The 22,697-nt window shown below is 43.0% G+C and overlaps 1 protein-coding gene across 1 annotated transcript in view; it reads left to right on the forward strand.

Annotated features, from left to right (window-relative positions):
* Positions 1-22,697, forward strand: part of LOC124615493 — a 368,325-nt gene that overhangs the window by 98,348 nt on the left and 247,280 nt on the right. The window contains exon 3 of the mRNA XM_047143437.1: positions 13,403-13,582. Within this exon, the coding sequence (XP_046999393.1) occupies positions 13,403-13,582 (180 nt within the window). The remainder of the gene's footprint in view (positions 1-13,402; positions 13,583-22,697) is intronic.

A 22,697-nucleotide genomic window follows, 5' to 3' on the forward strand; every position in this document is an offset into this window, starting at 1 on the left:
ATTCAGCTAACAATTATCCTTGGTAGTCAGCCACAAAAACGACGAATTTGCTAGACCCTGTTTCATCACACCCTGAATTAAAGATAGATGTTATTTGGTCAAGTATATTTTCAGCGCTTGACTAATTATTTGTAAAGCCACTACGTTAACTTACACCAATTCCGGAAGCTAGAAGCGAGAAGAATAAAGAAGACGAAATAATACCAGATATAAGTTGAGTACGATGCCCACTGTGAAGTTAACGTCTTGATATTCCCAGAAAGCATGTTTGTTTTTTCCTGTTTTTTATGTACACATCTCTAGTATTAACGACGTATTGCGCCACGAGTCCACAAAAGGAATTTTCTGCGTGCGCAGGCTTGTATGCCATTATTTATCGTATTATATTGTCGTTGTCCCTCGAAGAGAATTCATTAAAAAGTCATTACGAGTCGTAACCAAATGGATAATAAAACTGCGATCGGGATTACGCAGAAAACCAGTGTTGCGTAAGCTGCTTGCTTTTCCTCTGACGCGGGATTGCGGAGTAAGACGTATGAATGCTACATAGTATGTCGTTAATGGCTGTAATACTGCGTCAGAGGCGCAACTACCATGAGCATTTTGTACCTTCTTCTTTTTCCGTTACCACATGTAGCCCCTTCATGGATTGGATTTTTCTCTTCTCCTCCCGGAACCTTTTCATCCTTTCTCTTCTTCCTTCTCGCCCTTCTTCCGATATCTTCAGTATTCTCCTCTTGTGTGTTCCACTGGTGACTGTCCATTTCCTGTACCCTTCTCTGTCGTCGATCTCTGGCATATTGGACGGTGTGTGCTTCCTTCTCAATTTTTCTTTCCTTCCATCTTGATCCCCTGTTCTGACCACTCTTTTCGGAGTTCAACAACCCACTTGTTTCCTGTCTTTCCCGTTGTCCTTCCTGTTGTTTCTCATAATCTTTTCGTCATTCTATCCCCATTCATCCTGATCACATGTCCGGCAAACCTTCCGTTTTGAGGCTGATTGTTCCTGATATGGTCCTCATATTACAGTATAGTTCTTCGCTAGGTTTTTGCATTCATCTTTCACCACCTCTTGTAGGGCCTAGTACTTCACTCAGCATTTTTCTCTCTTTTTTAGTTGTTCTGCACCATTTCTTCATAGTGTTATCGTCTCAGCAGCATGTAATACCGCATTCCTCACCGTCGCCTTGGAGTGTCTGACATTTGCGTCTGTAGATATATTATTTTTACTTTCTATAATCTGGTCGTACGGAAGGCTGATCTCATCTCTTTTATCCTCTCTGTTACTTGCTCATTGTTCCTATTTCCTCCTATTACGTATTCTCTCAGGTACATAAATTTGTCCACCTTTTACATGGAGCCTTCTGGGGTTTTCCAATTCCCAGATGTATTCAATGCCTTTGTCCTGAAGGCTTTCATCTTCTTCCATCTCACTATGGTTATGTTTTCCGCGAAGGCTAGGCAACCCACTTGGACTCTTTTCTCCATTTTGTCTCCCACGTCTGCCTTTGGTATTCGAATTTTCTCGTTTATTGCTTTCCACAGCCTTATCACTTCGTCCAGTGCTGTTTCGAACAAAATTGGTGACAGTCCATCTCCCTATTTGATACCGGTACTGTTCTCGAAATTTTCCCACAGGGCTCCTCCGAATCGCACCCTTACCTTTGCGTCTGTCAGAATTTCCGTGATTAGTTCTTGTGTAGTGCCGTCTCGCCCTCTGTATTACAAGATCCGCCCAAGAGTCTGTCGTCGATGCAGTCATGGGTTTTCGTGAAATCAACTATGATTACTGCCGTCTTTTACGTTCTTTAAGGCCCCTTGTTCTGTCAGTTGTTTCAGGATAAATATCTGTTCTAAGTGTCCTATTCCATTCCTGATTTCACTTAATAGTATCTAACTGAACTGTCTGTCTCTTGTTCAAATCTCTTGGGAAGGAGTCTCGACAGCAACTTGTAGGTGACTTGTAGTAGTGATATTCCTATGTAATTGTTTGCATTCCTCTTGTTCCCCTTCTTATGTATTATCACTGTGAGCGTATTTCTCCATCCTTCTGGTTTTTCTTCTTCTCCTCCAAATCCGACAGATCAAGTTGATCGTATCGTCTACCGCCTTGTCGCCTTCACACTATATCTTCTCGGCTGCTATCCCATCATTTCCAGTTCCCGAGAAGGCTAATGGCCGTTGCGACCTCGTGCCTGGTTGGGAAGCGTGGCTCTCTCTATTCTGCCTCTGTCCTCTATTCCAGCTCGTTTTCAGGTGGTTCGCAGGTAAGCGACTCATGAAAGTATCCCACAGTTTTCCTTCGCACTAACGGCGGATTTCCCTTCATCCTATAAACAGTTCTCTACCCACGTACCCAGTCAGATACTTTTTTAGCTTCCCGAACTGTTGTTCTTCCTAAACTTTTTCTCAGTCGCGTCCAGTTCCTACTCTATCCTCTGTTTCCTGTTCCATCTTATTGCTCTGGCCGCTTGTTTCCAAATTTCTAGGAAAACCTCCGTTTACTGGGTCCTTCTTGCTACTCTAGTCTCTGCAGACTTTCCTGTGGGTCATCTACATCTAAATATACATCCACATCTACATAGATATACATTCTCAGCAAGTCATTGCAGTATCAGTCTTTTCGTTTCCTCTTCCATTCTTAAGTGGAGTGCGAGAAAAATTGCTATCTATATGCCTCCGTTCCAGCCCTAATTTATCGTATCTTTGTGATCCTTACGGGAAATGTGAATCGGCCTCTACCGCCTTCTCACAGTCCTTGCACCACCACAAATTTCTTTTCTTTTCTTCCTTTCCGCATAGTTGAGCCAGTTTCCTATGTTCAGCTTCATGTCGTTATTTAATCCCGTCCTCGTATTTGAATCGACTGCGTCTTAATTCGTCTGTGCCTCTTCTTATGTGCGACTGATTGCTATGAGGTCAATCTGAAATTCTCCAAGGCTGGTGCATGGGCTTGCCCACGCTGTTTCCGTACTTGTTTTGTTTCTGAAGTGAGTTGTCACCAGTCTCATTTTGTGTTGTCGACACAGTTCGATTGACGTTTTCCCCGTTCTTTATTGCCCTCTGGTGTGCTGAGTACTCGCCTACTATTCCCTTATTATGTGGTTCTCCCTTCCTGTATGTGCATTATAATAACCTGCGAGTGTCTTTACTTGTCTGTGTGCTGTGCTTTTCCGTATATTATGTAGTTCCTCCCATTAATAGTGCATAACTGTCTTGTCTTTCCTGTTCTTGTCTTTAGTGATGCGTGTCCATTTACTATTGTATACTTTTTGTTCCCTGCTCGGATTGTCAGTGCTGACCAACTCTTCCTTTGTTATGCCATCCTTACACCTCTTCTCTACAATGAACCCCGCACGAAAGCATGTTGTATAGCTCATGTTGTATAGCTGTAATGAGTGCGTTTGAGATGTTAGTATGTAGGATAGTAGAAGGCGCAACTATATGGCAACATGTTGTCAACTCAAGCCCGAAAAGCATTATCAAGGTGAACATATTTTGTCAGTGAGCAATCACATTCATCGTGTCATCGTGTATTTGGAAGACTCAGCCGATAACACATTACATTATCCATATCTCTCTCTCTCTCTCTCTCTCTCTCTCTCTCCCCCCTCCCCCCTCTCCCCCCTGCAACGTGGTGGAGGCTGCGAAAAGGTATGGATTTTTTAACGCATTAGAGCAGAATACGGGATTACAAATTCATCTCATCTCTAGAATCCGTGAAATTTCTCCTTTCTGAAGGCACTGGTTTTTGTTTTACGAGGCGTGCAGATGTAAAGTTTTAATGATTATCTCAAAAAATAAAGTTACGTAATTAATCTTTCGTATGTTTGTGGGTACGTGTCTGCAGTACTAGTATAGATTGAAATCCCCGCACCACAGTATTATAGCACGCCACTGGAGGAGCCAAACCGAATGGCGCAGCGCGTTGATGAAGTGTAATATCATGCGGTAATTTGTTTTCGGCAGCAGCGGAAAAGCTGCAGCTATGTGAGGTCAATTCAGATGACTTCAATATCCATGTGTTATCAATGACATTTGCTAATGTTGTCGATCCAACCGCTGCTATTAGAAATTAGCCTCTATATAACACCAGAGTTTATCGTAAAACACAATCAAGTAGCCTAAAATACAAGGGGCGTTCGGAAATGATACACAGTTGCGTTGTTTCGTAAATACCGCTCAATCTACGGACACGAACTCTCATTGGACTGTCAGCTGAGTCGCCGGCCGGAGTGGCCGAGCGGTTCTAGGCGCTACAGTCTGGAACCGTCCGACCGCTACGGTCGCAGGTTCGAATCCTGCCTCGGGCATGGATGTGTGTGATGTCCTTAGGTTAGTTAGGTTTAAGTAGTTCTAAGTTCTAGGAGACTGATGACCTTAGTGAGCACCTCTTTGAATATCCGAGGGTCTCGATCATTGCAGACGCACTTCCAATGCTGACCGACATCTGTAGAGCCAATTGTCGCGTTGTGATGCATCGGTCGGCACGAATCATTAATGGCATCCGCACGATTCAGCATATCTGGAGCAGTGGCTGTGACAGGACGCCCCGAGCGTGGCTGATCATGGAGCTACTTCTCTGCATTTCCTGAGGCTGTAAAATTGTTTACCCATTTCCCAACTTTACTCCTATCAACTGCAGCACCACCATACACTGCAAACAAACGTTTATGGATGTTCACCACGGTTTCTTTCTCTGCACACCAGAATTCAATAACAGCACGCTGCTTATAACGTGAGTGGTATGTAGACGCCATTTTGACGCTGCACTACAACTGTGCCATCCGCCAGAACGATTCGAAACATCACCGGCGCACAGAACAAACATCAGATGTGAAGCACCATCAAAGACGTTTGCCTATTTATATTAATGGCTTTTTAAAAATTGCGTGGCATTACTTACTGAACGACCTCGTGTATAACTCATGTTCATTTATAAATACCGTATAAAAAACTACTATTGTAAATCATTTTCAAACGCCCCTTGTTAATTTTTGTTGTAGTGTTCTCGCGCGCGGCGTTACCCGGCAACACGAAAAAATGTTCTTTTAAAAGGTGTCAAATGTGTTTTAGTGTACATGTCTGACATAAAGCTATCCTTTACCACGGATATGTAATGTGGAAAGGCTCTTATTATCTCTCTGAATGCTGACCACTACATGTAAATAATTGAACACTGTCACGATGTAGAAACTATGCTTCTCATTTTGCATTTTGTTCCTGACAGGCTGCTAATCGATAATATCTCAGTTCACTCAATAATCTTAGGCGATGTGGGATAATATTGATGAACCACGTAAGTATGATTTTAAAACCGCAAAATTCGACAAACACTTTGTACTTAGAAAAACTAAAGAAATGAATATATACCTTTTTTCTACTTTGTACAAAGCCCCCTTCACTGTACGTAGTATATTTTTGCAGTAGTTAACAAATGATGGAGATCTCAATCTCAACTCTAAATTTACAACTTATAATTGTCATCAGATCAAAAAATGTTTCTGTTATTCTCCTTTTTATTTCTCCAAAATAAAGAGATAACTCAGTTCTACGTGTGTCATTCAGCAAGACGTTTGCAGTCCACCTCTTATTTACAAGCAACCTTTACGTCCGTAACTCACATTTTATACGAACAACATAGATAAATTACATTTTTAAACAATTAGTAAATGTAATTACACCGGCATATTACTGCCCAGGGCTAACATGTCCTGTTCTACGACATAGCAAAAAAAAAAAAAAAAACAACAACTTGTGTACAAATAATATATTTTTTGTTCTTACTTGTTACATTCGACAGTTCGTGCCTAATACATTATACGTAAATTAAACTGTACTCTTTAAACATTTAGGTTACAAATTTTATTTTTTGCTTGCTTAGTCTCGCTGTGACGTGCTGTTAAAGGACTACAGTAGTACTCCGTCCTCTCTCTTTCCACAGTGAATTCCAGTTCCTACCGACATTAGTCCTTGGCTTCAGAATTACATGATGTTCATGGAAATAATTTGCACACAGACACTTATGAGCCAAAATATTATGACCAACTGATTGATTAAATAGCATGTTGGTCCATCTTTGAAACTCGATACAGCTGCGATTCTGCGTGGCATGAATTCGAAATGTCCTTGTTAGGTATCCGCAGGTGTGTGGCACAAGGTTTCTATGCACAGGTCATGCAGTTGCCATACATTAGGATCTGATGGTTGGTTTGTTGGTGCGGAGCTGGCGACCGATAACGTGTCAGATGTGTTCCATCGGGTTCAGATCAGGCGAATTTGGTCACCAATACGTCAACGTTAGCTAACTGTCATCATACTACTCAAATCACTGTAGCACAATTCTAGTCTTATAGACAGACAGCTATCCGACTGGAAGACGCAGTGGCAGCCAGTTATCATGGGCTAATGTGTTTCAAAACACCATAAATATAACACTACAATTACGCCATTTATCTTCGAATGCGACCCGGAAATCGCACTAACATTACACCATTTCTTCTCGAATGCAAGTCAAAAATCGCACTAAAATTAAACCAGTTCTCTTAGAATGCGTGCTGGTATGCAAATCAAACTGACGAAAACATGTTTTGAAGCGTTGTCTCTGCAATAACTAGCAACTGGTGTCGAACGCTGAAATGACGGTCAGCTACGCTACGATCAAGCCAGACAAGGGATGCAGCTGTTTTTTTTTTTTTTTCGGCTGTCAATGGTCCAACATGACATCATGCCTTCCGGCACTACGAGTGCCACGTTGCTCGCTGAACTGAAACTGTGTGTAGCGTAGTGTGCAAGCAAAGAGCATGAGGCATTTTTGAGGAGCCTTTGCCGTAGCGGCGCTATTGCAGAGTGGTTTAACGCACGGACTGGCAAGTCACAGACCTGGGTTCGATTCCCGCTATTTTTCTCTATTTTATTTTATTACTCGCCATATTGAACTATTAAGTATAAAATTTAAATTTATTACAACATTCAAGTTATGTATGTAAAATTAATGTATTCAGTTTAATTATGATTTCTAACCTTGTAAGTCAAAAGGCTGTAGGCAAAATGGTGAAAAAAGCGAATATACGAGGTAATTTAGTATGGAAATGTTTTCTGTAGATGATCTGCTAAACAGACCCTTTTCCAGTAGATGTTTGCAGGAGAAAGTGAGATTTAAAGTGTTAGGTAGATCTTATTCAGATGTAAATCTAACAACAGAGGAGGGTGGGACGAGGCTCACCGATTTGGCTTAGAACACTGAAAATTGCAAAATATTTTGATGGGCTTCTTAATTGCCCAGAACGGATCCATAAGCTCGAATACTAGAGCACTGACGAAAATCTAGATGTCATTTAGCTCCAGCTACGAAAGAAATTGAAGAAGTTATCAAAATCTTATAAAGCTAGTATAGAACATGCTATTGCAGCAGAAGTATTGAAATGGTATCTATCAAAAATAAAAGTGAGCTAAAATTAATCTTTAAGAAAACCTGAAAACAGGAAAAAGTCACAGGACAGTAGCAGGTGTCCTTCATACATCCACTACATAAGACGGGTAATAAACTAGATGCTATTATGATACTTCCTAGCAGATTAAAACTGTGTGCCGGACCGAGACTCTGCCAGGAAGCTTCATATCAGCGCACACTCCGCTGCAGAGTGAAAGTCTCATTCTAGATGCTACTAGCTGCATATAACGTATTTTCCAAGATTGTACTATACAGCGCAGAAACAACACTATAAGAGTAATTTAGGTGAATGTCAATGTAGTTTTAGGAATGGGAGATCACTTTCCGTACAAATATTTAATCTGAAGTCAATCGTTTGCCGCCGGCCGGTGTGGCCGAGCGGTTCTAGGCGCTACAGTATGGAACCGCGCGACCGCTACGGTCGCAGGTTCGAATCCTGCCTCGGGCATGGATGTGTGTGATGTCCTTAGGTTAGTTAGGTTTAAGTAGTTGTAAGTTCTAAGGGACTGATGACCTCAGAAGTTAAGTCCCATAGTGCTCAGAGCCATTTAAGCCAATGTGTCCAGGCCAGAGTGGGTGCAAAGTCATACTAATAACTGGGCTCATTCTGCCACGTTCTTTGAGGAGCTGATTCGATATTATACTCACTGAAATACACTGAGGTGACAAAAATCGTAGAAACCTCCTGATATCTTGTTGGTCCTCTTTTTTCCCCAGATTAGTGCAGCAACTCTACATGGCATGGACTCAACAAAGTCAATAGAAGCTCCCTGCAGAAATATTGAGCCATGCTGGCTTTATAGCTATCCATCATTGCGAAAGTGTTGCCGGTGCAGGATTTTGTGCGGGAATGAACTCTGGATTATGTCCCATAAATGTTCGCTTGAATTGATGTCAGGCGATCTGGGAGGCCAAATCACTTTCTCGAATTGTCTAGAATGTCCTTCAAAACAATCACGAACAGCAGTGGCCCAGTGACACGGCACATCGTCATGGAAGCGGAAGTCCATGAATGACGACAATTGGTCTCCAAGCAGCTGAACAAAACCACTTCCATTCACTGATCGATTCAGATGGACCTGAGTACCCAGTCCATTCCATGTAAACAAAGCTTATAGCATTATGGATCCACCATCAGCTTGCACAGTGTCTTGTTAACAACTTGGGTCCATAGCTTCGTGGGATCTGCGCCACACTCGAACCCTACCATCAGCTCTTACCAACTGAAATCAGGACTCATCTGACCAGGCCACATTTTTCCATTAGTCTAGTGTCCAACCAGCATCCCCCCGAGCCCAGGAGAGCGCTGCAGGCGATGCCGTGCTGTTAGCAAAGGTACTCGAGTACGTAGCCTGCTGCCATAGCCCATTAACTCCAAATTTTCCGTCTGAGCTATCGGCCATTTTGGCTAACGACGCGCTGGCTGTTGACCGCGTTCCACTTTTTATCTGTCCTAGCAATATGGCGAAGGACGTTTAATCTTTAGTTCAGCACCTCCGTTGTCTTTAAGACGTATGTTATGATCCTTTCTCGAAGAGAAAGTCCCTGTTTTTAGCTGCCTTTCTTTCCGACGATTGGGCTTAACGTGTTGTCCCTTTAACTCCTCCTTTGTCTTTGTGCTCTACGTTTCTCACATGGGCGCGTATTTAAAAAAAAAAGATAAAAGGAAACACTCTTTACAATGTCTTCAGAGTCTGTTACTTGCCGCCGTACGGCCATAATCACGCTGGAAACCTTTTCACATGAATCACCTGAGTATACAAATGACAGCTCTGTCAATGCACTGGCCTTTAGTGCCTTGTGTGCACGTTACTACTACCACCTGTCTGTGTGCATGCCTCTACTCCATGACATTTGTCACCTCAGTGTATACTCTCTCAACAGGTGAAATTAAATTCCATTTTCTCCACTTTTTCTGGGAATTATTATTATTATTTCTTTCCTTACTCAGATGTTATGTCTAGTTAAAAATGGAAAGTGACGCGGACCTTGATCAAGCGTGGCTTCCTTTTAACTGTACGGTATATGTTACATTGCATTTAGGAACTTTCGGGTAATTGAACATGTATCAATAATTACAGATTTCTGTAGTTGTATAGCTGTATTGCGTTGATGTACTGGTGGATATTGTGTGGTATGACTCCTGTAGTTGATAGTATAGTTGGTATAATGTCAACTTTATCCTGATGCCACATGTCCTTGACTTCCTTAGCCAGTTGGATGTATTTTTCAATTTTTTCTCCTGTTTTCTTCTGTATATTTGTTGTATTGGGTATGGATATTTCGATTAGATGTGTTAATTTCTGTGAATATGTCAGGTTTGTTATGTGGTGTTGTTTTATCTGTTATAATGGTTCTGTTCCAGTATAACTTGTATTCATCATTCTCCAGTACATTTTGTGGTGCATACTTGTACGTGGGAACGTGTTGTTTTATTAGTTTATGTTGTATGGCAAGTTGTTGATGTATTATTTTTGCTACATTGTCATGTCTTCTGGGGTATTCTGTATTTGCTAGTATTGTACATCCACTAGTGATGTGGTCTACTGTTTCTATTTGTTGTTTGCAAAGTCTGTATTTATCTGTTATGGTACTGGGATCTTTAATAATATGCTTGCTGTAATATCTGGTGTTTATTGTTTGATCCTGTATTGCAATCATGAATCCTTCCGTCTCACTATATATATTCCCTTTTCTTAGCCATGTGTTGGATGCGTCTTGATCTATGTGTGGCTGTGTTAGATGATAGGGGTGCTTGCCATGTAGTGTTTCTTTTTCCAATTTACTTTCTTCGTATCTGTTCATGTTATGTGATCTAAAGGGTTGTAGAGGTGGTTATGAAATTGTAGTGGTGTAGCCGATGTATTTATATGAGTGAGTGCTTTGTGTATTTTGCTAGTTTCTGCTCGATCTATAAAGAATTTTCTTAAATTGTCTACCTGTCCATAATTTAGGTTTTTTATGTCGATAAATCCCCTTCCTCCTTCCTTTCTGCTTAATGTGAATATTTCTGTTGCTGAATATGTGTGATGTATTCTATATTTGTGGCATTGTGATCGTGTAAGTGTATTGAGTGCTTCTAGGTCTGTGTTACTCCATTTCACTACTCCAAATGAGTAGGTCAATATTGGTATAGCGTAAGTATTTATAGCTTTTGTCTTGTTTCTTGCTGTCAATTCTGTTTCCAGTATTTTTGTTAGCCTTTGTCTATATTTTTCTTTTAGTTGTTCTTTAATATTTGTATTATCTACTCCTATTTTTTGTCTGTATCCTAGATATTTATAGGCATCTGTTTTTTCCATCGCTTCTATGCAGTCGCTGTGGTTATCCAATATGTAATCTTCTTGTTTCGTGTGTTTTCCCTTGACTATGCTATTTTTCTTACATTTGTCTGTTCCAAAAGCCATATTTATATCATTGCTGAATACTTCTGTTATCTTTAGTAATTGGTTGAGTTGTTGATTTGTTGCTGCCAGTAGTTTTAGATCATCCATGTATAGCAAATGTGTGATTTTGTGTTGGTATGTTCCAGTAATATTGTATCCATAATCAGTGTTATTTAGCATGTTGGATAGTGGGTTCAGAGCAAGGCAGAACGAGGCAGGACTTAATGAGTCTCCTTGGTATATTCCACGCTTAATCTATATTGGCTGTGATGTTATATTATTTGAATTTGTTTGGATATTAAGTGTGTTTTTCCAATTTTTCATTACTATGTTTAGGAACTGTATCAATTTAGGATCTACTTTGTATATTTCCAATATTTGTAGTAACCATGAGTGGGGTACACTATCAAAAGCTTTTTGATAATCAATGTATGCGTAGTGTAGCGACCTTTGTTTAGTTTTAGCTAGATATGTCACCTCTGCATCTATTATCAGTTTGCTCTTTACATCTTTGTGCTCCTTTGCAGCAGCCTTTTTGTTCTTCATTTATAATTTTGTTCTGTGTTGTATGTGTCATTAATTTCTGTGTAATGACTGAAGTTAATATTTTGTATATTGTTTGTAGGCATGTTATGGGGCGATATTTAGCTGGGTTTGGTGTGTCTGCTTGATCTTTAGGTTTCAGATAAGTTATTCCATGTGTAAGTGTATCAGGGAATGTGTGTCGGTCTGCAATGTAACTGTCAAATAATTTAGTTAGATGTGAATGTGTTGAGGTGAACCTCTTTAGTCAGAAATTTGCTATTTTATCTTTTCCAGGGGCTTTCCAATTGTGAGTAGAATTAATTGCCCGGATGACTTCATGTTGCAAAATTATCACTTCAGGCATTTGTGGTATCATCTTGTATGTGTCTGTTTGTGCTTGTATCCACCGTGCATGCCTGTTATGTTGTACCGGGTTTGACCATATGTTGCTCCAGAAGTGTTCTATGTCTGTTATGTTTGGTGGATTGTCTATTTTAATGTGTGCGTTATCTATTATCTGATAAAGTTTCTTTTGGTTTGTGTTGAATGTTTGAATTTGTTTCCTTCTATTTTCACTTTCTTTGTATCTTACAAGTCGTTTGGCCAATGCTTGTAATTTCTGCTTCTTTTCATCTAATTGCTCTATCGCTTCTTGTTGTGGAGATTTTACCTAACCTTTTTCGTTTTTTTCTGACATTTCATTTCTTATAAATTGTGTTAGCTGTCCGATGTCTTTTCTCAGTTTTTCTATTCTGATCTGTAGCCTGTGTTGCCATGCTGGTTTTGTGGGTTTCTTCTGTGTGTTGGTTGGTTCTGATCTCTGCCTAGTGTGTATATTTAGTGTAGTGAGTGCTCCTATATAAACCAGTAGTTGTAACTCTTCCGTAGTTGTATCTTCATTTATTTTGTTTTGTATGATTGTGTTGATAGTTGTTGTTTCGACTTGTGGGTTATTTTAATGGTCTATGCAAGAATGGTCTAATGTCTGTATTTGTGTCTTTGTACTCTATATATGTCAGCTGAAATTTTTCTTCTATATCTAACATGTCTGTTGCTTCGTGTTCTATTTGTGCTTGTTCTGGTGGCTGTCTTAAGATTTCGTTTTCCTCCGATTGTTTAATTGATGCGTGTTGTTCTTTGTTTGTTTGCTCTGGGATGTTTGAGTCCATTACTGTATTTTCTTCTTCTTCTGATTGCACATTATCTTGTTCCAGTATTTGTTGTTTGATGTTTTCTAATTCTGACTGGGGTATCCTGTTATCTTTGATTATTACACGGATCTGATCAGCTACTCGTTGTTCTGTTAAAAATTTTAATTCTGGGTATCTGGTAATAAATGTTGTTACTTGTGATCTGTATCCAGTTGTGTTGGTTCCTAAGTTTGTTGCTTGGTAATAACAGAACATGAGGTGTCGGTTAACTTCATCTGACCATCTCATCCTCTGTCTTTGTGTTCCTTCTAGAGTGGTTGCAGGAAGCATATCCTGCAAAACACCTCTATTTGGATTTAAATCATTTTCCGTGTGGCTAGCAGTGTCGTTACCATTTTCGACGGGCATAGAGTTCAAGCGCTTGTCCGAGGCTTCATTAGTTCTGTCCTGAACCAACCAATCACACTAAAAGGGGGTTAGCCCTATGAGTGGTTTGTTCTTTTCGTCGCCTTTAACGACTGGCAGAACATCCCGAAGGCCTATTCTTCTTCGCCGGCCGAAGTGGCCGTGCGGTTAAAGGCGCTGCAGTCTGGAACCGCAAGACCGCTACGGTCGCAGGTTCGAATCCTGCCTCGGGCATGGATGTTTGTGATGTCCTTAGGTTAGTTAGGTTTAACTAGTTCTAAGTTCTAGGGGACTAATGACCTCAGCAGTTGAGTCCCATAGTGCTCAGAGCCATTTGAGCCTATTCTTCTTCTTCTTATTATTATTATTTGTTGGGCGGGTTGCTATTAAATTACTCTCGTGTTAGTGAATGCTGCACTTGGTTGTGTGGGCCATTCCCCGAGGCGACTGGAGACGACACTGAGTGCGCCCGCGTGTTGCAGACGCGGGCAGCGTGCAGAGCGGCCGCCGCAGCGGCAGCCCGGGCGGCGCGCGCCCGCTGACCCGCCAGGGCTCCGTGCTGTCGTCGGACCGCGGCTCGCTGCCCGCCTCGCTCGGCCTCGGACTGCCCTCCGCCTCCGAGGCGCCCGCCGGACTCACGCCGCAGCAGCTCGGCGTCATGGGTAAGTCGGCTGCCGCCACTCGCATCTGTGCAACGCCGCGAGGTCACCACGTTCCTAATGCACTTGTTATTTCCCAGCTCGTGAAGAAACGTTCGCCTCGGAGCTCCGTTGCACTAAAAAAACTGGTGAAAATTATTTTATGTCTTTCTTCCCGCAATGGAATCAAGTGAAATGCATTATTTGACCCTAATTGTATGTCTATTTACAAAATATACAGATCTGACATGCAAACTATTACAGTATACAGGGTGATTCCTAGAGAAGTGTCATGTAATTTGTGAGGTGATTCTGCATTTGAAAAGAAACCGAAAAAGTCTTATGAACATGTGCCCGGTGTTCGACCGTTACGGAACTGGAGCGGGTTGAAGACTACACACGTCCATGAATGGATAAGAAGACAGGTGCGAATATTACTTACCGAAATGCTGCGTAGGCGCTGTGGTGGACAGAATAATGATGGGACAGTTGACTGATCCACCCTACAAGAGGTGTGTGGGTACTCCAACAGATGGCAGCACAGTCACATCGCACTGAGGCAACAGCTGCAGGTATACCCAGTGTGCAATGGTGGATTGGATCAGTGAGCGGTCATGAGGCCACGTGCTTGTCGTGCTCGAGTGTTCTTCAGTTGAGCAAATCCATTACGTTGTTTGTCTACAGTTACTGTAATGGCAGTGCCCGTGTGGCTGTGACAGAATACTAGAAACGTTTCCCTGCTCAACGAACCCCCACGGTTTTTCAAGTATTAAACTACCGGGTATACATGTAACATCAGAACGCGAGGCCACTCAGTCAGTTGAGGAAAGGAAAGAAATTATTGCTATGGTAGAATTGAGTCCCACCAGCAGTACACGGCACATCAAGCGTCAGCTCGATGTTTCACAAACGCGAATGTGGCTTACATTAATTCTGGTGGCTTGTATCCATTCCATGTGCAGGCTGTGCAACATGTACACTACTGGCCATTAAAATTGCTACACCAAGAAGAAATGCAGGTGATAAACGGGTATTCATTGGACAAATATATTATACTAGAACTGACATGTGATTACTTTCTTCTCGCAATTTGAGTGCATAGATCCTGAGAAATCAGTACCCAGAACAACCACCTCTGGCCGTAATAACGACGTTGATACGCCTGGGCATTGAGTCAAACAGAGTTTGGATGGCGTGTACAGGTACAGCTGCCCATGGAGCTTCAACACAATACCACAGTTCATCAGGAGTAGTGACTGTCTATTGTGACGAGCCAGTTGCTCGGCCACCATTGGCCAGACGTTTTCAATTGGTGAGAGATCTAGAGAATGTGCTGACCAGGGCGGCAGTCGAACATTTCTGTATCCAGAAAGGCCTGTACAGGACCTGCGACATGCTGTCGTGCATTATCCTGCTCAAATGTAGGGATTCGCAGGGATCGAATGAAGGGTAGAGCCACGGGTCGTAACACATCTGAAATGTAACGTCCACTGTTCAAAGTGCCGTCAATGCGAACAAGAGGTGACCGAGACGTGTAACCAATGGCACCCCATATCATCACGTCGGGTGATATGCCAGTATGGCGATGACGAATACACGCTTCCAATGTGAGTTCACCGCGATGTCGCCAAACACGGATGCGACCATCATGATGCTGTAAACAGAACCTGGATTCATCCGAAAAACTGACGTTTTGCCATTCGTGCACCCAGGTTCGTCGTTGAGTACACCATCGCAGGCGATCCTGTCTGTGATGCAGCGTCAAGGGTAACCGCAGCCATGGTCTCCGAGCTGATAGTCCATGCTGCTGCAAACGTCGTCGAACTGTTCGTGCAGATGGTTGTTGTCTTGCAAACGTCCCGATCTGTTGACTCAGGGATCGAGACGTGGTTGCACGATCCGTTACATTCATGCGGATAAGATGCCTGTAATCTCGACTGCTAGTGATACGAGGCCGTTGGGATCCAGCACGGCGTTCCGTATTACCCTCCTGAACCCACCGATTCCATATTCTGCTAACAGTCACTGGATCTCGACCAACGCGAGCAGCAATGTCGCGATACGATAAACCGCAATCGTGATAGGCTACAATCCGACCTTTATCAAAGTCGGAAACATGATGGTACGCATTTCTCCTCTTTACACGAGGCATCACAACAACGTTTCACCAGGCAACGCCGGTCGACTGCTGTTTGTGTATGAGAAATCGGTTGGAAACTTTCCTCATGTCAGCACATTGTAGGTGTCGCCACCGGCGCTAACCCTGTGTGAATGCTCTGAAAAGCTAATCATTTGCATATCACAGCATCTTCTTCCTGTCGGTTAAATTTCACGTCTGTAGCACGTCATCTTCGTGGTGTAGCAATTTTAATGGCCAGTAGTGTATAGCCAGGTGGTTCAGTAAGCAGACAACAATTTTGTGAAAGGTTGGCTGTACACAGAGATGTCGTGCAAAGCACTTTATTTACAGGTGAGGCTACATTTACATGCACTGGTACCATGAACACCTGCTGTTATCATACATGGGTGACGGAATACCCACATGACACAATATTCCAAGTCAGGTTCTCAGTGAACGTCTGGTGTGGTATGACTGATGACCTGGTGATACGGCCTGTGTTCCTGCCAAATCGCATAACAGCTGCAGCATACGCACATTTCCTGATAGAAGACCCACTTGCGCTTTTGGAAGACGTGACATTACGGTAACGGCGGCAAATGCACCTGTAACATGATGGATGACCGATTCACTGTACCAGACAAGTATCCCAGTATCTGAGTAACACGTTTCTTCAGTGGTGGATTAACCATGGTGGACCCATTAACTGACATGCCACATTACCCAACCTAACCTCACAAGACTTCTGTTTATGGACTGGTTAAAGCGCGATGTGCGCCCTGCGAAGGTGGATACACATGAAGAACTTGTCGCTCCTGTTGCCGGCTTTAAAGCCCACCGAGATTATGTTATGCAGCACACCCTCCAGCGCACTGACAAATGCATTGAGATGGGTGGGTGTCTTTTTAAACACCTTTTATAGGCGGGATTACTCATCTGTCCCACCATTACACTGTCCACCACAGCGCCTACAAAAAATTTTGCTATGAAATGTTGGCACTTGTCTTCATAATCACTCATGGATAATGATGATGATGATGATGATGATGATGATGACGATGACGATGACGATGATGTTTGGTTTATTGGACGCTCAACTGCGCGGTCATCAGCGCCCGTACAAAGTCCAATTTTTACACTGTCCAATCTAGCCACTGTCACGCATGATGATGATAATGATGAGGACAACACAAATACCTTGTCCCCTGTCAGAGAAAGTCCCCAACCCGGCCGGGAATCGAACCCGGGACACCGTGATCCAGAGGCAGCAACGCTAGCCTCACTCATGGGTGTGTGTGTTCTTCAACGTGCTACAGTTGCGTAACGATCGAAAATCGGACACATGTTCATAGGACATTTTCGTGTTCCTTTTTCTTTTTCTTTTCGGATGAGGAATTACCTTAGAAACAATGTGACATTCCTCTCGAATCGCCCTGTATCTTAATTAATTATCAAACTATTGCCCATCTTCCTCTTCGTCATCTTCGCGTGCCTCAATAGTTTCGTCGCTATAATGTTCATCTAGAGTAACGAGAGTGTGCTTGCGACCTTCAGACTGATTGCCTCTTGTGAGAATGGACAATTTTTCTTATAATGCCTTGGTCTGCTTCGACTTCGTTATGCATCTGGATTTGGTAAAAATCTGCGTATTACATCTCTGTTGCAATCCACATGTGAAACTTTAAGAGAAAAATTTATTTCGTATTGCCGTACCTGCTCGTTTCGGGCCTTTGCTGCTTCCTCCGCCAATTGGCCTGTAGGTGAATTGCTTTAGATACGACTTCGGCACCTTGCACTAAAATTTATGACGAGTTGGTGACATAGGGTATCAACCAAAAATCTCTGTATGTTTTTCAGTTTCACGAGGAATGGCATCAAATTTCTCAGTATCTATTACTGGTGTCCCGGAAACTACTTGCAGGTTAATCAGGATCGTTTATTTCAATCCACATTGAGGCCAGTGATTCGAGAAGAGAATTCTGATTTACAAAGCTCTTCTGGTATAAATTTCTTGATTGCTCTGTAGGAATCTACAACGGAATAAATGGAAAATTGCTACTTGCAATAGATCAACTAATCTAACATTTCACTTTGAATGAATAAAGAAGAAAACGATGGATGAGTGCGGACAATGTTACTGTCTAAAATAATTGCATCTGTCTAAATGTCATGCCTATAAAAGGAGTATATCTCGCCAAGACCTGACAGGTGACTAAAAACATTGAAATCTCAAGATTTTCGGGTAGCAAAAATACTCATGCTGTCTATAAACCTAGTTTAAACAACAAAACAATGAAGGTATAGTGTAAGATAAAGTACATATCTTTCATTTCCATATTCAATAGGTGTTCTCATCTAAACGTAACCACAAAAGCGAGAGAAACAAATGTTACAAACAAGAGTTCACGAACGCGCATGTATTACTAATTATGTCTAGTTGGCTACTGACTGTGCAACAGGTGGTGTGAGCAGAGGGAAAGGTTGTGGCTGCGAAAGACGGGCAGGTTATCGACCTTGAAGATAAACACGTTTGAAAGGATTTACTTGGCGATGCGTGACGCACGAGACACACTACGCGACATACTGACTCGCAGATTAACTGCAAACTTTTATTGCCGGACCCAGATTAATTGTCTACTTTGCTACATATTAAAATCAGTGTAAATAATGTCAGCTCAAGGCTTTGACTCGCAAGATACAGCTAAATTCTCGCTACTCCAAGGTAAATAATTTAAAGTCCACCTACTTTCAGAGACCTCCCGAGGTCCGACTACTAGACTGGAGTGTTTCCAAAGTATTCGTACACCCATATGTAATGCGGTACCGACCACAAGATGCCACGAGAGGCAGACCCGCCAGTATGAAAGGAGGCGGTGAGTGTTGTGTTGTGACTAGAGAAGCGGTGACACCATAAGGGATCGGTCAGTAACTTTCAACGTGGACTGGTCATTGGATGTCACCTGAGTAACAAATCCATCAGGGACATTTCAACGCTTCTGAAGTTGCCTGTGTCGGCTGCTGGTGACGTGATCGTGAAGTGGAAACTTGAAGGAACGGGCACAGCTAAACCAAGACCACACAGACGACTTGGGCTGATGGACAGGGGCCGTCGAGCGTTGCGGAGGATGGTTGTAAAAACCAGCGGAAGGAATTACTCGTGAGCTGAAAACTGTTACCAGTAGTCCAGCTGACTGTGCAAAGGGAGTTGGAAAGAATGTGGTGTTGTGGTCGAGCTGCTCCTCATGAGCCACATATTTCTGTAGTCAGTGCTATGTAAATGGAATATTTCTACTGGCTGGAGGTCGTTCAGTGAGCGACTTCACAGGGCAGTGGTTGTTGGAAACGAGTGATTGGAGTGATGAAGCACGCTATAACCTATAGCAAGCCGATGGAATGATTCAGGTGTGGCGAATGTCAGGAGAACATTGACTGTCATCATGTCTACTGCCGGCAGTGGAGTACGGAGGAGGTGGTGTTACGGTGGCGGAAGAACATGAACACATCTTACGGCGTTGGGTACAGCATACAGTTGACGAACAATACGGAGACGATGATTGCTTGGATCAGCATGACTGTGCACTATGTCATAAAGCAGCATCTGAGAGACAAATGTTGTGGACAATATTCCAATCGCCCGCATCTCGTGGTCGTGCGGTAGCGTTCTCGCTTCCCACGCCCGGGTTCCCGGGTTCGATTCCCGGCGGGGTCAGGGATTTTCTCTGCCTCGTGATGGCTGGGTGTTGTGTGCTGTCCTTAGGTTAGTTAGGTTTAAGTAGTTCTAAGCTCTAGGGGACTTATGACCACAGCAGTTGAGTCCCATAGTGCTCAGAGCCAATATTCCAATCATGGAGAAATGTGTTAGAACGTCGATTTCTCTCCAGATCCCAGCGTCCGACATCAATACCTTCTCCGTTTCGTCTCTCGAGGTAGAATGGGCTGCGTTTCTCCACAGACATTCAGGCGCCTCATTGAAATTGTCCCCAGCAGAGATCAAGTCGTCCTAAGACCGATGGGTGGACACACTCTATATTAATGTCCACTAATAGGTGTCCAGATACTGTTAATCAGATAGTGTACACCAGTAATAGTTCATAAATGGCCTCCAAACGCCTCTTGACAAGTTCCATCGTTATTCCCCTAAACAACAAAACAACAACAGGCAACAACAGATGAAGAGTGACACAAAAACACCTCACACAAAATTCTACAGAAACGACTATAACTTATTGGCTTCAGAGAAAGCCGCGCCAAGTCCGTCTCGTTCATTAACACCATCGTGCAGCTAGCTACCTGGCACCACAACGTAATTTGAGGCCTCTTCATAGTTTAACTTGTGCGTGTTCCCTAAAACTGCAACACTCTCGTAGAGAACTGTAATTATTCAACCTGAATTTCACACCCGCGCGCGAGAACGCACATTCAGAATCACTCGACTTTTCGGATGCACGAAATAACTGGTTTGATGACGAAAGATCACCAGAATGAGATTTTCACTCTGCAGCGGAGTGTGCGCTGATATGAAACTTCCTGGCAGATTAAAACTGTGTGCCCGACCGAGACTCGAACTCGGGACCTTTGCCTTGAAAGATCACCACCTTGCGACTTGTGTAATACACTACTAAATCGGCAGCTATGCTTGAGATGGCACGCGACGTCCACACCACACGAGGTTTGCCGTACAACTGCCGATTTCCCGAACTCCAAAACTGCCGTCGGAATTAATCGACGTTAGGTCTTTCAACCATCAAAATAAGGAGCAAAATGTGAACATTTTCGTTGGCCATTTTCTGCTGCAACTTACAGTGCTTCTGTAAAGTGCTGCTTCTCGTTACAAACTTCCAGAAGTTCATCTGTGACTAGTGGAAGACACTGGCCGTTATGGCGAAAAAATCCCTCGTCCTTGAGCCAGCCTCGTGTCCCAAAAGAACTACCCAGGCAGATAAGGGAAACACGGGCCCTTCAATAACAGGTTGAAGAGAGCCACTTTCCCCTATAAATCTATCCTATCGACGGCCACAGAAAGGGCACACAGGCTCGGTCATGAAATATGATATATTAAGAATACTCTTTCTCGAACACCACCAATACTTGACTGTATACATTATCTACACTGCAGAATTAGCAGCAATACACACAGCTCTAACACACGTAAAGCGCCAAACTTCCAGAAATATTCTTCTATGCACTAACTTTCTCAGTGGTTTGAAGGAGGCACCAGATAATTTTTACTCTCAGATGTCATTCATGACTCTTACCGTAAAAGCGTCCGGTTGTTTTCCTCGTTATAATTCTCTGCAAAATTTTGAAGACATCAACCTCATAGAACCCCCTTACGATTCCGTTGTTTATATCCTCCCAGCAGTGTGTTTTTTCGCAGCCGCAGGAAAATGTACTTGCTGTGGCGGAGGTTGTATCCAGACTACCTGTTACAATGGTTGAGTTCTCAGGACTCAAAAATCACTACACTAAGCCAGATGGAGCATGTGGAAGCTCTCTAGCCGTTTATCTGTGTGTTTCTGAGATGCTGTCACGGGCAGCCACCTGCAGAAAATACGTATGCCGTTTTGTTTTCGCCTCTCCCAATTATTCTCTTCTGAATTTCAGAGACATCAATTGCTTCGGCTCGCATATAGTGAACACGCAGTGTTGCTTGTCTGTAAGCACTGACAACTGTGCGACTGCGCTGTTGTCAGTCGTTAATTTAAGGCGGTCGGCCATCGCTTTGTCTTTGGTGAGAGTTAATGCCCGAAATTTCTTATTCTCAGCACACTCTTCGCACTGTGAATCTCGCAATAATGAATTCACTGAGTTTTCGAAACTGAATGTCCCATGCGTTTAGAACCAACAAACATTCAGCGTTCAAAGTCTGTTAATTATAAATACCTCGGAAACCGTTTAACATGAATCACCTGAGTAAACGAGAGCTCCGCCGATGCATTCCCCTTTAATACGACCCCCCCCCCCCTCCCACCTTGGTATGTGCATATGGCTATCCCATGACTTTTATCATCTCAGTGTGTTTCGTTTCTCAAAGTAACATTAAGTGGTAATCAAATTAGCTTAATCTAGTATTGCAGGAATTTCACGAGAGCCTGGAGAATTTCAGGGATGATGTTGGATTTCGATGCAGTGGAAACTTCGAACTGGAACCTCAAATGGGCGGTAATTGTCGCTGGTGCCAAGAATTCGAATTGTCAGACCTAACTCTGTCATCACTGTTGTAGAAACTGTGTATTTTGTATTGATCACTGGAACATCTTTCGTGGTTCTGTCTAGGTGCGAATGGGATCAGGCATGCGCACATGTCGAGAAAGAGGAATGCACCTACACGTTTGCTCATCTTGCGAGGCAGTCGCAGGCGCACGGCGACTAGGCGACTGGATCACACAACGAACAACGAGAGTAACAGCTCATTTACAGGTGTTGCTCGTGATAGGGGAGGGACAGTTTCAGCATTTCCGTGGTGTACTTGCTATGACTTCATTCGCATGGACGACAATGCCCGTCCACGCAAGAACTACGTGCGTTGCAGAGCTGCTGAAGAGTGAGGACATCGCATGAATAAATCTACTACATATTCGCTATATCTGAATCCAGTAAAAGATTCGTGGGATGCTCTCGGACCTGCAAATTGCATTGATTGAGGCATGGAACATACATACCTGCTGGACGTACAAGGAGACTCGTGTTGAGTGTCACAAACAGATGCAGATCGTGCGCTGCTGTCCATGTTGAGCGCACTGACTACTTATCTGCTGTCTCTCAAGTGCCAATGACAGTTACTTTGCATTGTGCTACTCAAAGTGCAGCATTCAGTTTTTCGTTGTTTTGCATCCCTGTGTAGTGAGGGAATCCCCGCCGTACCATTAAATTATATGTACATGTTCTCTAGAACCTCATATGGTTCCAGTACACATGGTCTAGATATTTCCGTAACAACTATGAAACGGTGCGTCACGTGCACTTAAGGCCAGTTGATAAATAAACTAAAACTAAGCTCTGTCCGAAGAGGCCTCAGAA

This window comes from Schistocerca americana, chromosome 5 (genome assembly GCF_021461395.2).
Source record: "Schistocerca americana isolate TAMUIC-IGC-003095 chromosome 5, iqSchAmer2.1, whole genome shotgun sequence".
In the NCBI taxonomy this organism is placed as follows: Eukaryota; Metazoa; Arthropoda; class Insecta; order Orthoptera; family Acrididae; genus Schistocerca; species Schistocerca americana.